Genomic DNA, 14,838 nt, shown 5'->3' on the forward strand with positions numbered 1-14,838 from the left:
AAACATTATTAAAAAGTCTGTCACAATATTTACTCTGATAGTATGTGATTGTAATATATTACAAATAAATGGTCACCCACTTTTACCTGCCAATGTGCCAGGAGAATTATTCGGCATAACATATGGTATGCCTATTGGTGAAAAAGATAGGGTGAATTCCAGTTCTTCCAAGACTATCTGACACAAATTTGTGTCAACTACCGTGGTCATCTTTACCAAATTACCATACTATATATCCCTATCTATTTTTGCTTTGCTGTTGACCTACTATACTTTTCAATAATGTATGAAGTACTGCTTTTTATTGTTAAGACTGAATAGTAAGATTCGTTCTTTTCCTTACTTTTTATATTTACTTTGCTTCACTAGCATTTTGTCTTGTGGCCCCTCCTTCATGATGGCAATGGCATCACTGTCCTCAGGAAACGGGAAGTTGAATATCACAGCTATGTGAAATTTGAATGGATCTATCGCAATACAAAATCCAAGAGCAAACTTCATGGACACAACTGTGATAACTAATGGCGTCAAAACTGCCATGACTCTCTGCCACCGTATATATGACTGAAGGCAAAATTCCATTTACCACCAGTGCATTGGTATTAAGTACACAGCCTCAAAACCCAATCACAGACTAATATTGGACCGCTTTAACACGAGTCATCTGAAATGACAGCAGTAAATACTGCAGAATCAGACTGTGACCAATTGCACACCACTCATTTATCCATCAACAGTCAATACCACCTGAAAAATGTACAGCCACACAAGGTAAGTTCCTTATTATAGTGGTTATTAATGTTTGTCTAAAATGCCAATGTTTTTTAATATCCCCACCCTACATGGACATTTTCCCCCTTTCCTTGTTAGGTTTGGGACTTCAAGAATTCAGAAACAAACATGACAATTCTCCTCAGCATTACAACTTAGATTAGCAATGTATATGTCTTCTCTATTCAGCAATGTCTTGGAAAGACGAAACCTTTTTAACTTTACAGGTTATTAATGGCTGAGAATAAAGTAAGATTGTGTACAATATTGTGTCCAATATTTTAATAACGGACATACATAAATCTAAACAGATGTAATTTAAATACAATTACATTAATGCAATTGTGAATTAATAAGTGATACATACAAAGCAAATAATTGTTTCATACAAAGTGAAACCATGAGAAAAATGAATACAACCATATGCAGCAACAGCACACATTTGAAATTAACTAATACAAGGTAAATTGGTAGTAACTAGGCAACAATAAATTAATTACTCCATAAAACATGTAGCTAATGATGTAGTGTCTAAAATCACATCACACCATATACAGTATGAACTATTGTATTGTATATAAATAAACTGAGTTTCTATGGAACACTAGTGAACTTCTGTAGAGATGTTGAAAAGACACGAACGCCTATGAAAAGATTTTATCTGCGATCTTCTTCTTCTTCTTTCTGTCAACTGCCCCAATGACAGCAGTCCAGCCTGCATCTCTCATCCTTTTCATTGCCGCCAGCTTCATGGAGTTGCCTGGTGACTTATGAACGGCAGGGCTCTGAATTGAAAAAACACAAACACAATGAGCAGCTGTGAGTTACAACACATGCCTATATGCACACACACACACACACACACACACACACACACACACACACACACACACACCCCCACACACCCACACACCCACACCCACAAAATTACACTACCTTCTTGAAGAAGTCTTGTTTGCACTGTGGAGCAGATACTCTTGGTTCAGGTGCAAAAGTCTAGCATGGAGAGGAACAGGCAATCTTAAAAACACACCAATAAAAAAGGGCACAGAAATCCATCTGAATGCATAAGGAACCTAACAAAATACATCTGCCGTCATAGAATTATTACTCTTTACCAAGGTATCATGTTCAGAGCTGTCAGACTTGGAGTCAAGCTCCAGGATGTTCATCTTCCATGGTGCAGATTTCTCAGCTGATGGGGGTGTTCTTATTCTGTAGGACTGCAAAGTAATTCACAGATACTGTAAATACCTCTTAGGAAAACAGGACATCACCTTCAATGTTAGGTAACCTTTATAAATCTCATGTGATCAATCTGAGCATTCACCCACTTGATCCAATGACACAGAAACCTCCTAAAAACTATGTTCACATGCTGTGAACATGCTCCACACTGAGTTAACATTTTCTGTCTAAAATATGTAAATTGTCTCTTTAATTATTCAGATTCTACCTTGATTTTTGGTGTTGTACCACTCTTGCTAGTGGTGCTCCAATATGGTGTTTGGATATCTGTATTCTGAAGTTCATTTGACATAGGAGGCAGACAAGGTTAAATTGAGCTACAGTATTATCAATCATGTTATGCGGCTTCAGATGGTGGACTTAATCATTGCAAGATATCACACAAATTGAAATAATATATACCATGTTTTTTGGTGTATGTCCATCCTTTATTGTGGTGCCCTGAGAAGGGGTCTTGGTGGCTTCTCTGTCACTTTCCTTAGACACAGAAGATGTACAATGTGAGTCAATTTACTCTATCTATCCAGCCAGCTATCTTATATTATCATTCATTATTATTATTTATTTCATTTGACAATACACCAACATACTGGTTATGGCTAGGGGGTGCAACATACATGGGGTCTAAAAAATAAATAAATAATTTAGACTACTCAACATTGTAAAGCGAATTATCATCAAACAAAGGTATTATGTTTGCTACAGTCACAAACTATCCATGTTATGCGAATCAAAAGGTGTAGAGCAACACATAACCACATGTTAGCCTATTATTATTTGAGCTATTATTGGGCCACACATGTATTTGCATGTGAAACAAAGGGAGATATTGCAAGGCACTGATGGATTCTAAAATGGCTAAATGACCTCCTGGTTGCTGAATATTTGTATTTCACACACTAGATATGGCACTGATAACAGCCCCAAATTACTGTATGCTTTGTGAGTTTATATATTAATTTGGGGAACAGTCAACAAATGATTGATGTCTATAAAGTAAGTAAGCCTTGCCGAGCCATGAGGTCCATAGGGCAGGAGGCTATCTCGTGTTTCTGTAGCGTGAGGCAGCTTGAAGTACAACCCCTGGACATGACACTAGTATGTTGCAGGGACTTACCCCCAATCCTACCCTTGATGCTGAGTGCTAAGCAGGGAGGCACTGGGTCCCATTTGTCAGTCTTTGGTATGACCCAGCTGGGGATAGAACCCCCGACTAGGGATGCACCGAAAGGGACATTCTTGGCCAAAACCGAATACCGAATATAGGAAACAGTTGGCCGAATACCGAATATGATTAATATTATATATCTTTTTTCCTACTATTGCTGTCATGGCCGTACCTTAAAGCTACCTGATTTATGGCAAAATAAATGGTTATGGCAAAACTTAACTTATATAATAATCACTATTATGGGTCCATAAAACATTTATTCAGCTCTTTTGAATGCATTAATTGCATACACTATTCTGTGATATATTTTATGCCTATTTGGGCCGAAACCGAATAGGCCGAAAATGCATTTTTAGCCATTTTCTGAGGAAATATTTTCTGCGGCCGAATATTCGGTGCATCACTACCCCCGACCTCCCAGTCTCAGGCTGGACATTCTAACCACAAGGCCAGTGAGCTGATGTCTATAAAGACCCTCAAAAAACAAATGTATTTGTTCTTACCTTGACCTTTGATGCAGTTCCACTTCCAACCCAGTTAGTGGGGTGCTCAAGTGGGGTTCTGACAATGTTGACCTCAGAATTCTTCAACATAAAGCCATAAATGCCAGTTAAAATACAAGTCAATTGTTGAACCGTTCAAGCATTCACAGCCATTTCCTTCATAAAATCTAAAAATTTCATCTCCATCCCAAATGTGTAAAATATAAAGTATTCATTAAGGAAAAATGACACCATTTTCTAAATCCATCTACAAAAAAACATGTTTTCAACAGGACAGAGCAAACTTACATTCATCTTTGGAGTTGCAGCATTTATTTGGCCTTTTCTCTGGGAAGGAGTTTTCCTTGTCTTTAATGAGTTAAACTGATGTCTCTTTATAAAAGGTTCCTGAGGAGTCTGTGAACATCATGCTTTGTTTAAGGAACTAACGTTATCATGTAACAATGATGAGTGGGTAATGTGCAGTAGATATTAGAATGTTAGCAGTGTTTTATTTGCTGGGATCATATTACAGTATGTGTACCTGATTGAACTTTGCAGTCGATTGTTCACTTATTTTCAGTGATGAAATTTCTTTCTCAAGTTTATTTAACTGATTTTGCAGTTCTTCCTAAAGTGGAAAAATGTGTCACTTATAGGATTGAATTATAAAGATTTAACAAATATATATAGGTAGACTAATAACCAAAATGACCTTCTCTGCCATCTCTTTCTTCAACTGTGTATTCAGACAATCATTTTCGGTCTTAACATGTGAAAGCTCCAACTCCTGAACAATAACAATAAAGAAGTAGAACAGTGTTGATATACAGCGTTGGTATAATGACTCATGGTTCATCTATTTGTCATTGTCATACCAGTGATGTCCTACTGGCAACACTCTCCATCTCCTTTCTCTTCTTTTCCTGAAGCTCTGCATCGTTCTCTTCAACCATTCGGTCATACTGACTCTAATAACAAAACACAATTTATACTCATAAATAGATCCGACCACGTGATTGGAAATTGGGGCCAATCACGTAATTTTCAAATGATCAGAATCGGATCAGGAGCAAATAAAGGTGATTGGGACATCCGTAGTATCAATATTATATCAATATCATATAAGACAGGGTATTGTGGGAAAATCACACCCGTGTGAAGTGAGGGGCGCTAATATATTAACGTCTACCTCATGTTGATGTAATGATGTAAAACAAACCGTGACAAAAAATGTTAATGGCCTTTAATGTTTGTGTTAGGGACAAAATGACGCAAATTTCCCCTTCATTGTCAATGGCGTTTTTAAAACAAACATTGAACTAAAAACGAACATTAAACCTGTATATAGGAGGCAAAAATATAAATATCGGATCGGAAAAATCTGTATTGGCAGATACTCAAAATCAAATGATCAGAATCGGATCGGGAGCAAAAGCAAAAAAAACTTGATCGGGACATCCCTACTCATAAAGTATTGTTTGATGCAAAGCTACACAAAACAAAGTTCAGATGGACAATACTGATAGACTGAAATAAACTTGACCGCACCTTGTGTTTTTCCATCAGTGCAACCATATCAGCTATCTTGTTCTGACACTTGAGTTCAGTGTCCTCCTTATTCTTAATGGCTTCTGTGGCTGCAAGTCTGAGGTTTTGCACCTACACAAGGAGAATTATGTATGATTTCTCTTTTTGTATAAAATACAAAATCAATGAAAACCATAAAACTACATTTCAAGAACAACCTCGTTCTGAAGCTCCTCTGCAAAGGATGATTTGGATGAGAGCTCTTCAACCAATTTTTGTTGTTCTTCCTCATTCAGGCTTTTAAGATTATGTGTCTCTTCATTGAGATTGTTGATCTATAATTAAAAGAAAAGCCCACATTTACATTACATTGTGGGAAGAAAGAGAGGAGGGTTCAGCAATTTATGTACTAGCATAAAGGAAGGGCAACAGTGAAACTCATAACGCACCTCATCTTCAAGGTGACTGGATTTCGAAATCTCCTTTGCCACTTGCTTCTTAAGCATTTTATTCTGAAAACAAACAAATTAACCGTTGAATAAAGTAACTAACAATTACGTATCTGTAGACCTATGTATTTTCATATCCACTACAAACCTCTTTGTGGCATTCTTCATATTCTTTGGATTTAGCCTCAAATTTGCTCTTGACAATGGAAAGCTAAAAGTGAAAGTATTTTGATTATTCCTGTATAACAATACTAATGATACAGTATAAGTATTACTCCAAATGTTCTTACCTTTGACTCAACTGCTTTGATCTGCTTTTCCTTTTTTGTGATTTCCTTTCGCAAATCTTCACACTAGAAATGAGACAAAATTTAAAAAATATCACCAATACTGACAGACCTTCCATGGAATTTTGTGTTTCCTAAGATAGTAATAATCATATCGTCACTGTCGGGTGGAAACCTCCTATATTCAAAACTGGAAATGGAAAAAAAGTACCTGTGTTTCCAAATTATTCCAAATGTAGTTATTATTTAGTCACAAGGTCAGTTTCCCGAGATAATTGATTGAGTCTTTCCCTACTAAACACGAGAAGCCTGACTTTTGGTTTTTGGCACTGAAGTTAGCTAACTTATGAGAAATCATACGGTTTCCATTGATTCTCCATGACAACACCCTGCTATGGGTTTGACTGTATTACTACAGTATGTATAGGGGAGACAATGAGTTTCATCCTGGCATTTGCCAAGGCAACAAGGCAGAACCATAGACATAGAAAGGTAGACGTCTCATTCACCGCTGCAATTCATTGGAGCAACCTGTATCGAACCGAGGGCGGACTCACGTCCCTTCCTTTCATTACGATCCTTGGCACCAACGCGGAAGCTTGCCCTCACTTGAGAGCATTCGCCCCAGAGCCAGAAGAGGTGTCTACCTTTCTATGTCTATGGGCAGAACTGCCAGTCAAATCTAAGACTGGCCAATCACAGTGCGTCCTTTCCGGACATGCTTGCACGTCTTTGAAGTCAAAGACGTGTTATTTGTGTCCAAAGTGGCCACTGATACCCCAAACTACATAGTGCTGCTTTAACCACTTTCAATATGTAAATAGCCGATTTACAGCTTGACGCATTGTGAGCTTGTAGATCAGCTTTTGTTACTACTTTTGCATGACACTGTTGTAGGACGAAGTAGGGCATTCATTTACATCAAAAGTTGAAATATGGAGATACAAGGTTTCTGCCTGGCAGCACCAATACATTTGTTTAAGGACAATTTGACAATTACTCTTACATTTTCTTTAGTGTTCCTTTGCAAGTTGTCCGTTTCTTGACACTGTTCCTCAATTCTGGTGTTCAGTGAGATGACATTCTCTCTATTGAATGAAACAACTTAAAATTACAACAGCATTCAATGTCTCAATACATAATTAGACAGGATACATAATGCTAGTTAATTAAATGTATGGGTCAAGCAGCAAGCTTACAAACTAACCGTAAACAGTGGTTCTCCTCTTCCAGTCTTTTCATTTCCATTGTGAGGTTCATACCCTTTTCCTCGCTCATCTGATTGGTTAAATCCGTTTATATTTTGTTATTAAATTGACATTTTGTCAAAACAAATTAATTAAGAACAATAGACAGTATGTGATGATACACAGGCATATTGAACTTGTTTACACACTTTCAGCTTAGCCTCAAGAGTCTTTACTTCAGATGATCCATTCTCAACCTGCTCCTGAATGGTATCCCTCTCAAGTTGCAGTTCATTAAATCCTGATAAGAGTTCTTTATACTTTGCCCTGGAGAACAAGACATTACAGAAATATTCAATGAACATATTACAATGGAATGTATTATTCAATGTGAGACTATGTACAGCATACTGCACTTACTCATGTAGCATTATGTCACTCTTCAGTTGTTTCATCTGAAGCATGGTGGCTTCATTTCTCTCCAGTTCAACAGATAACCTGCCATCCATTTTCTGTAGTTCTATCTGTAAGTAGGAAACAACATACCAAGAACATGGTTATAGATCTAGGTAATGTTATTTCTTCTTTTTTTTTAAGAATGGAATGGCCATATTTAATTCGCAGCAATCATAGAAAGAACGTCTGTAAAATAAATCCAGCACTATATGCATGGATTATTATAATTCTGCATTTTCAAACTTTTAAATAGGATTGATTTTACATGATTGATCTATGATTCACATGTCTGAGAAATTTCAAGTATGGAGGGAATTTTTAAAATGAGAACAAATAAAACCTCAGTCATGTTAGTTTTCTCCTTTAAATCACTGCGTGCATTTTCCAGCTCCTCACAAGCCTTCTCCAGCTGAATCTTCTCAGCAGACAACACTACAACTTCATTCTGTGGCAAGAAAAATACATGAATCAATTACTAGTATTGAATTACAACATTAACCAAACTTAAATAATATTACTACTACTACTAATAATAATTATTATTATGACAATGAAGGTAGTCATGTATTCATCATTTATAATACTTACTAATTATGATTCTGAGATGATGTATGCATTTGCATTACCTGGTTAAACTGGGCTTCTTCATTTTTCCTTGAAAGCTCAGCTTTGAGTTCTTCTATTCTGATCTCAAGAACTTCAATCTTCTCCATCAGAGATGCAATGGATTTAGTTTTTATGATCTAAAAACAATTCAATTTAGTCTTCAGCCAACTAACGCAACGCATATTATGGGAAATGCTGTAGGGGCTAAGCACACTAGCAAATCTTTACCAGTTCATCCTCAACGATCTTGATCTGCCCATTTTTCTGTTCACATTGCACCAGGATTTTTCCTAGGAAAAATTGATAATAATTTCAATTTGATAGGTAGAGAAGATAAATGGAAAATATCCATGTTTCACTAAATGTGGCTTACCCAGAGCTATAGTTTTGTTTTCTAGCTCCTTGTTGATTGTTGTGAGTTGAACCTCAAGCTCCATGGCCCTTGAAATAACAAAAGAATATATGTAATTAGTCAACACTTGTTTACACGAGCGTAAGCGTAACGCACATTGACAAACGTCTGTGCAGTACAATCATACCTTTCTTTTTCAAGTGTTAGTGATTTTTGCAATTCCTGAGCTGTGGCTTGAATCTCAGTCAGTTTATCTTCTAGTTGATCTTTTACTTTGTTGAGTTCCATCAAGCTTGAGGCTTTTTTGAAAATAAGATCAGCAGATTCCTCTTTGTTCTGTTCCAGTGCACTGGCAATAGCAATCTGATTTTCCTTTTGAGACAGACCAACGTTAGTACATAGTGTACCATACAACTTATTTGTAATTAATGCTAAAGACATAACATGACTTACCTCTGTTTCTTTAACACGCTGTTCTGCATGTTTTAGTTTTAGAAGAAGCGAGTCATGTTCCTTTTTAGAGCATTGCAGAAGTTCATAGTGTTGGTCTGTAAGGTGGTTAGAAAATAATATTTAATATGATCCATCATATCTTCCTATGTTTTAGTAGTTTGCAGTAGACAACTAAAAAACAATATACTCAGTATAGTATTATAGCACTCTCTGGTGGCCACTGGCCACCATTTATTTCATGATACTATTGCATTTTTATTTAACCACTTGAACTCTAGAAACTCTATTTTGGTCATGCCAGGTGAACATTTGGCAAAAATGGGCAAACATTCTGCAAAAAGAGCCAATCCACAAGCTCATAAAGCATTGCAATTTTCAATAGAGTATAAAAATCACACCCGTGTGAACTGAGTGGTGCAACTCCCCTCTCCCCCTGCCCCCCCCCCCCCCCTCTCTCATTAGCAGGCAACAGTGCAGCACTATATCTCTCTCTCTCTGTTTCTGGCACAACAGCGCCACTTTTGCCCCTACTGCTACTCATAGTCACATACATAGGTTAACACAGACATTGCTGTTCCTTGGAGTGGTTGCACCACTCAAAAATGAAACAAAGGCAGGGACAAGCCCTGGGGGAGTAGTAAATAAATAGGATTTAAGGGTTAATAGCAGCTCATTATCTTGAAATAACTTACTTGCTGACTCTTGCAGTTGTTTGCAACTCTCCTTGGTGTCATGAAGCTTACCAGAAACTTGTTGGAGTTCAGTTTCCTTATCCTTCAACTTAATTTGAAGTACTGCAGCCTGTGAATACACTCCGCATAATTTAACTAGTCTCATTATCCACTGGTCATTACTCTGTTATAATGATATTTTTTTCCTTCTTTTTACTAACCTCTTCATGTTTCATGTTATATTCTTGCTCAAATGTATCCTTCAGGCCTTCAACTTGCAGTAGAGTCTCTTTAACTGAAAAATGCCAAAATAATTGGTAAGGGCAGGGCCACACCGCACTTTTATTCTACTTATGAGGGCGGATTCTGCCAATGCATTTCAACGGGGATGTTTAAGTTTTAAATTTGGGCAGAAATCCGCAAATGGCAGCAAACCGCTCCATAGCCCATTGAAATGCATTGGAGGAATCCGCCCTCATAGGTAGAATGAAAGTGCAGTGTGACTGTGCCTTAAAACCAAAATAATTTGTCTTCAGCTAATTTTAGTCTAGCTAATTTACTACACATAATTTCCCTTAACATGACACTATCAATACAATTTCCATGGACACATTTATAATTATTTCAATTAATATGCATTTAATTTGTATGTGTTTTTCAGAGTGAGGGAAAGCCTGCAAAGCATTCACTAAATAGTACCTTTCTGCATTTGATGTTGATCAGCTTCTGCTTGAACACGAAGGTCCTCAAATGCAGCAATCATTCTCTGTTGGAACATTTTTATTATTACACCAAAATCATCCATTGTTTAAATGTATTTGCTGTGACTTATGTTAGGTTTCAATATCCTAGAAATGTTTACCTGAATATTATCGTTATTTTGAAGTAAGAGATTGTGGGTTTCCTCTCTTTCAGATTCAACTAAAATAGCAAGGAAATGTAAAAGGTCAATGTGGATAAAATAAGAAGAATCAGTTGCTTAGGATAAATATAATATATTTTACTTACATAAATGTATGTTGTCAGCCGAATGTTCAAAGGTATCCTTCAGTATATTACACAAGTTTCGTGTAACATTATTCCTGCATAGAAAATCCACACCATAAACTATGTATTTAAAGTTGAATGTTAAGTTGAATGAGCTTGAACTGGGTCAAAACAGTTAAACATAGTTTTTTTTCTTAAACAAAAGAAAAAAATGAAAATATACTTGTTCCTCAAATCCTCGTTTTCGTTGATCTGTTCCTCCAACTTTATGCTGAGACTTTCACTTCCAAACTGTACATTTCAGAAAGAGCAACATAGCACAGCATAGTAATGCAGTTGATTTCATTTAAAAAAAACTCTACTCAGGCTTATGTGAACACCCCAGAAAGTGTTTAAGTTGCTTGATTCAGTATGGGGTGTTCACAAAATCCTGAGTAGATGATAAAATGATCAAAAGTTTTTTTGAAAATGAAACTAAAACGGATTTTCCTTAATTATTCATTGATATATTAAAAATAATAAAAGGCATTTAATATAATTTAATATACAGACCTGTAATTCATGAATAGCTTTTCGCTGGTTTTCAATCGTTCTTTTGTTTTCTTGCAGTATCCTCTCTTTTTGCACAGTTTCAGCATCAACCTTGACTTTCCAAGACTTTATTTTCTCAACTTCTTCAAATAACTTGGAATACAGCTGTGCAGGGTTGCAATTATCCTGGGGGATATTCACAATAAGGATTATGAACAAACACATTGTGGGATACAGTTGTTATAATGGCCTAGTTCATACTTGTTTCAGAGTAGCCAGTTATTTTTCCCCTTTTTCTCCCCAATTTAGTCATTATGCCAATTGATTCCTCCCCATACACATTTCTGTGTTGTCACTACGGTTATATCCTGCTGACTCACCTGCCAGTGAGGGGCCGGGCCCCCACCGGTAGGACGTAGAGCCTTCGTCCTACTACTCCCGCCCAACACTCCCCACTGACAGGTGCCGCCCCAGCCCGTAGAAGTACATGCAATGACCAATATCACCCTCCCCGCCCGGCTTCCCTCCAAACACGGGCCAATTGTATTCGCATAGACGCCCCACAAGCTGGTTGCACCACGGTGGATTAGAATCCACAACCTCCGTGGTGGTTGGCACTGGGCAGCGACTTTACCACTGCGCGACCCGAGTGCCCTCTGTTTCACATTTCTTACCACCTCTTTTTCCATAGCCGGAACAACTCTCATCTTGGGAACATCTATTAAAGAAAACGGAATAAACAATGATAATTTTAAAATGTGCAGTATTTTATTATGGTAGATGTAATTTTGAGATTAACTGCTGTGCAGTGCGAAATAAAATATAAAGTAGGCTACCTGTTCTGATAGGTAGAGTTGGTAAAGCTATGCTTGTATTGGGGAGTAGCAGACTCTGGGAAGGAGCAAGCTCTTTCTCAATACATTTACTGTAACTCTAGTGGGAAAACATATTAGCATTAATGATTTACCTTCATTACTCCTACTCTGGTAACCTTGCTGTTACACTAATTTACAGTATGTAGCCTATTATATAATTTATGGATGTATTAAACCCTTCAGGAGAACATGCCTGCTGCAATGTTTGCTTGAACCCTCCACGGTTTTCCACAGGTTCCTGGGGTTTACATCTATTGTAGCTCTAGGGGAAAACATTGGTATTATCATTTGGTATTAATGATTTACCTTCATACTTAGACTAACACCAACTCATATGTTCCTACTCAACTGGTTTGGCTAACATTGCTGTTACACTCATTGACAGTACAGTTTAGTATGATATTATTGATATAGTGATGTACAGTATTAAACTCCTGTATCTCAACGTCAGGTCCAGGGACCACCAGCAGTCCAAATGTTGGGAGTCTTTAACTTTGAGTGTACACAAACAAATTGATCTGTAAGGGTCCATTTGGTTCAGGTGGTCCCCACCTAAATGATGGAGTTGGTGTTGTTGACCAAATGGACCCTTATTAGATCTTTAACTCTTGAGATCGTAAAATGAAACCAAATGGACCTGTAGCCTTACGTGTCCATTTGGTTTCATTTCATTTTAGGCTCTCAGGAGTTCAATTATTGTTAAATGTCATCTGCATTACATAATTTACAAGAAGTTTACATAATTAAAGAATTAAGAAGAATTGTTATTTTCCTATGGTACCAACATCAATACAACATGGAATTGTGGACAAAATCTTAGTTATCCGACGATCAAGTCTTTGAGGTCTGACTGAGAGGCTAAAATCTCATCAAATGGTGGTCCGTGGCTCAATTAATGCCGAATAAATAATGGACCTTGATGTGAAAAGGGTTGAAAACCACCGAATGAAACCCTCCAGGTCCAAGGAGAACTTACCTGCTGCGTTCTGTGCTTGAACCCTCCACAGTCACCCGGTTCCTGAGGTTTAACTGCGTGTCCTGAGCTCCCCCTGGGAGGCACCAACAGAGTGAAGCTGAATGCCCTGTCCTTCTCCATCCTGAACATACATGACAAAGAGTAGGCTACACACAACAACATGGAAATAGCAATACACAAGAAACGAGTTCACAACAACGAGCTTTGTGAGAGTCTGCTATTCGCGACGAGCGACACCATCGTACGACGTTGTACAGTTTTGGTATTAATTTAGTACTGCGTAGTTAGCAGCTGTTAGCTAGCTACTGCGGTGTCCGTCGTGTGACGAACATGAATTAAAGGTTTATACTTACACTATCCCTGTTAAACTAACACTAAATACAAATTGTAAGGCTTTCTGGTTAAATGACACCGAAATATTCGCATTAATCTAAACATGTATGCTAATTACACGACTGACAGCTGTTGTGTTGTGTTAACCCATGCAGCTAGTTAAACAAACGAACTGTCATGATATCAAACATTTACTGACATTACAAAACAACGACGAAATAACTAACCTTTACCCCAAATCAACAACTTGGAATGGACATTATATAACCTTGAATGGAATAGAACTTCAAAACAAACGCTAAATTAAAGTTAGGGATAATTATTAATTGTAGTTTGACGGTTTTTAATCCGACGAACTGCCAACAGGTCTTTAAGGGTGCAGCTCGCTCGCGCAGGATCCGAGCTGATTAACGTGGCGCATCGCGAGAAGTTGATTTTAAAATGCGACACGAGTGTCGCGTGCCAAAAACAACAGATTTACAAGATACCAGTGCATCGCGCCGCAACGCTTAGAATAGCTTGTAGATCTTTTTTTTTCATTATTAATTATTTTGAAACACTATGACATTTATTTTCAGCAATGGGATAACTCTATGGCCATCCATTCATATATATATATATATATATATATATATATATATATATATATATATATATATATATATATATATATATATATATATATATATATTTAAAAAAATATATATATATATATTTATATATATAATATATACACACACACGATAAAAACATACACTGTAGCCTACTATTAACTTAAGTCCTTAATGTTCATGATAAATCTTGATAAACCAATGCCCAGCACGATTATATTAATATGATATATACAAACAAACAAAAATAACATTCAGGAAGAATTATATTAAGTTCTTAGTGACACATGGTCCTTTCAAATACTTTTATTTTTTTTATTTTTTTACAAAAGTGCCCCAAAAGGAAGGGCTAGGGGGCGGGGAAGTGGTGCAAACTAAGGTGCAAATACTGTGATCAAGTGCTTTCACAAATGCATTAACTTTCAAAAAAGGACTGCAATTGTTTGAAGTAGGCTACATCAATTATGTTGCAGGGGCATCTGATACTAAAGCATCAAACAGTAGGCTATATAGCATAAAATATGCATTGCAATTATTAGCTGGATACTGCAGGAGACAAGCATCAATTCATATAGGGTCAGGCCTATCATATCTCTGCTGTCAGGAAGAAACCACCTAACTCCAAAATGTTATTTTTCTGAAAATGTTTTTTTTTTTTTCCCCAGGAAATGAAGAAAACAACAACAATACTGCCTCATCAAAGTTGGTATTGTGACTTTATATATTGTCTTCAAGTTGCATGAGAGGGGGAGCGGTGGCCGAACGGTGGCAGCGGTGGCCGAACGGTGGCAGCGGTGGCCGAACGGATAGCGGCGCGGTCTAGATACCGGAAGGTTCCCAGTTCGAACCAGCCGTCCGACAC

The 14,838-nt window shown here is 37.2% G+C and overlaps 1 protein-coding gene across 2 annotated transcripts; it reads right to left on the reverse strand.

Annotated features, from left to right (window-relative positions):
* Nucleotides 1–1,024: 1,024 nt before the first annotated feature.
* sycp1 (synaptonemal complex protein 1) lies at nt 1,025–13,744 on the reverse strand. Of its 2 annotated transcripts, XM_079509867.1 has the most exons (37): nt 13,593–13,743; nt 13,033–13,153; nt 12,250–12,318; nt 12,018–12,114; nt 11,856–11,899; nt 11,203–11,367; nt 10,874–10,941; nt 10,672–10,745; nt 10,526–10,584; nt 10,363–10,429; nt 9,885–9,958; nt 9,685–9,793; nt 8,993–9,087; nt 8,727–8,911; nt 8,561–8,628; nt 8,416–8,477; nt 8,208–8,324; nt 7,922–8,026; nt 7,546–7,649; nt 7,335–7,452; nt 7,146–7,216; nt 6,945–7,026; nt 5,942–6,004; nt 5,800–5,862; nt 5,652–5,714; nt 5,421–5,537; nt 5,224–5,334; nt 4,551–4,643; nt 4,388–4,462; nt 4,217–4,303; nt 3,982–4,089; nt 3,694–3,774; nt 2,422–2,496; nt 2,228–2,293; nt 1,890–1,994; nt 1,708–1,767; nt 1,025–1,556 (listed from the first exon to the last, which is right to left on the reverse strand). In XM_079509867.1, the coding sequence occupies exons 2-37, from the start codon at nt 13,150–13,152 to the stop codon at nt 1,416–1,418; spliced, it is 3,261 nt and encodes a 1,086-aa protein (XP_079365993.1). In that variant the 5' UTR covers nt 13,153; nt 13,593–13,743; the 3' UTR covers nt 1,025–1,415. The 2 variants fall into 2 exon arrangements, with proteins under 2 accessions (XP_079365993.1, XP_079365994.1); XM_079509868.1 differs by lacking the exon at nt 5,800–5,862 and having other exon boundaries at nt 13,593–13,744.
* Nucleotides 13,745–14,838: the final 1,094 nt, after the last annotated feature.

This window comes from Electrona antarctica (genome assembly GCF_951216825.1).
Source record: "Electrona antarctica genome assembly, chromosome: 9".
NCBI classification, from domain to species: Eukaryota; Metazoa; Chordata; class Actinopteri; order Myctophiformes; family Myctophidae; genus Electrona; species Electrona antarctica.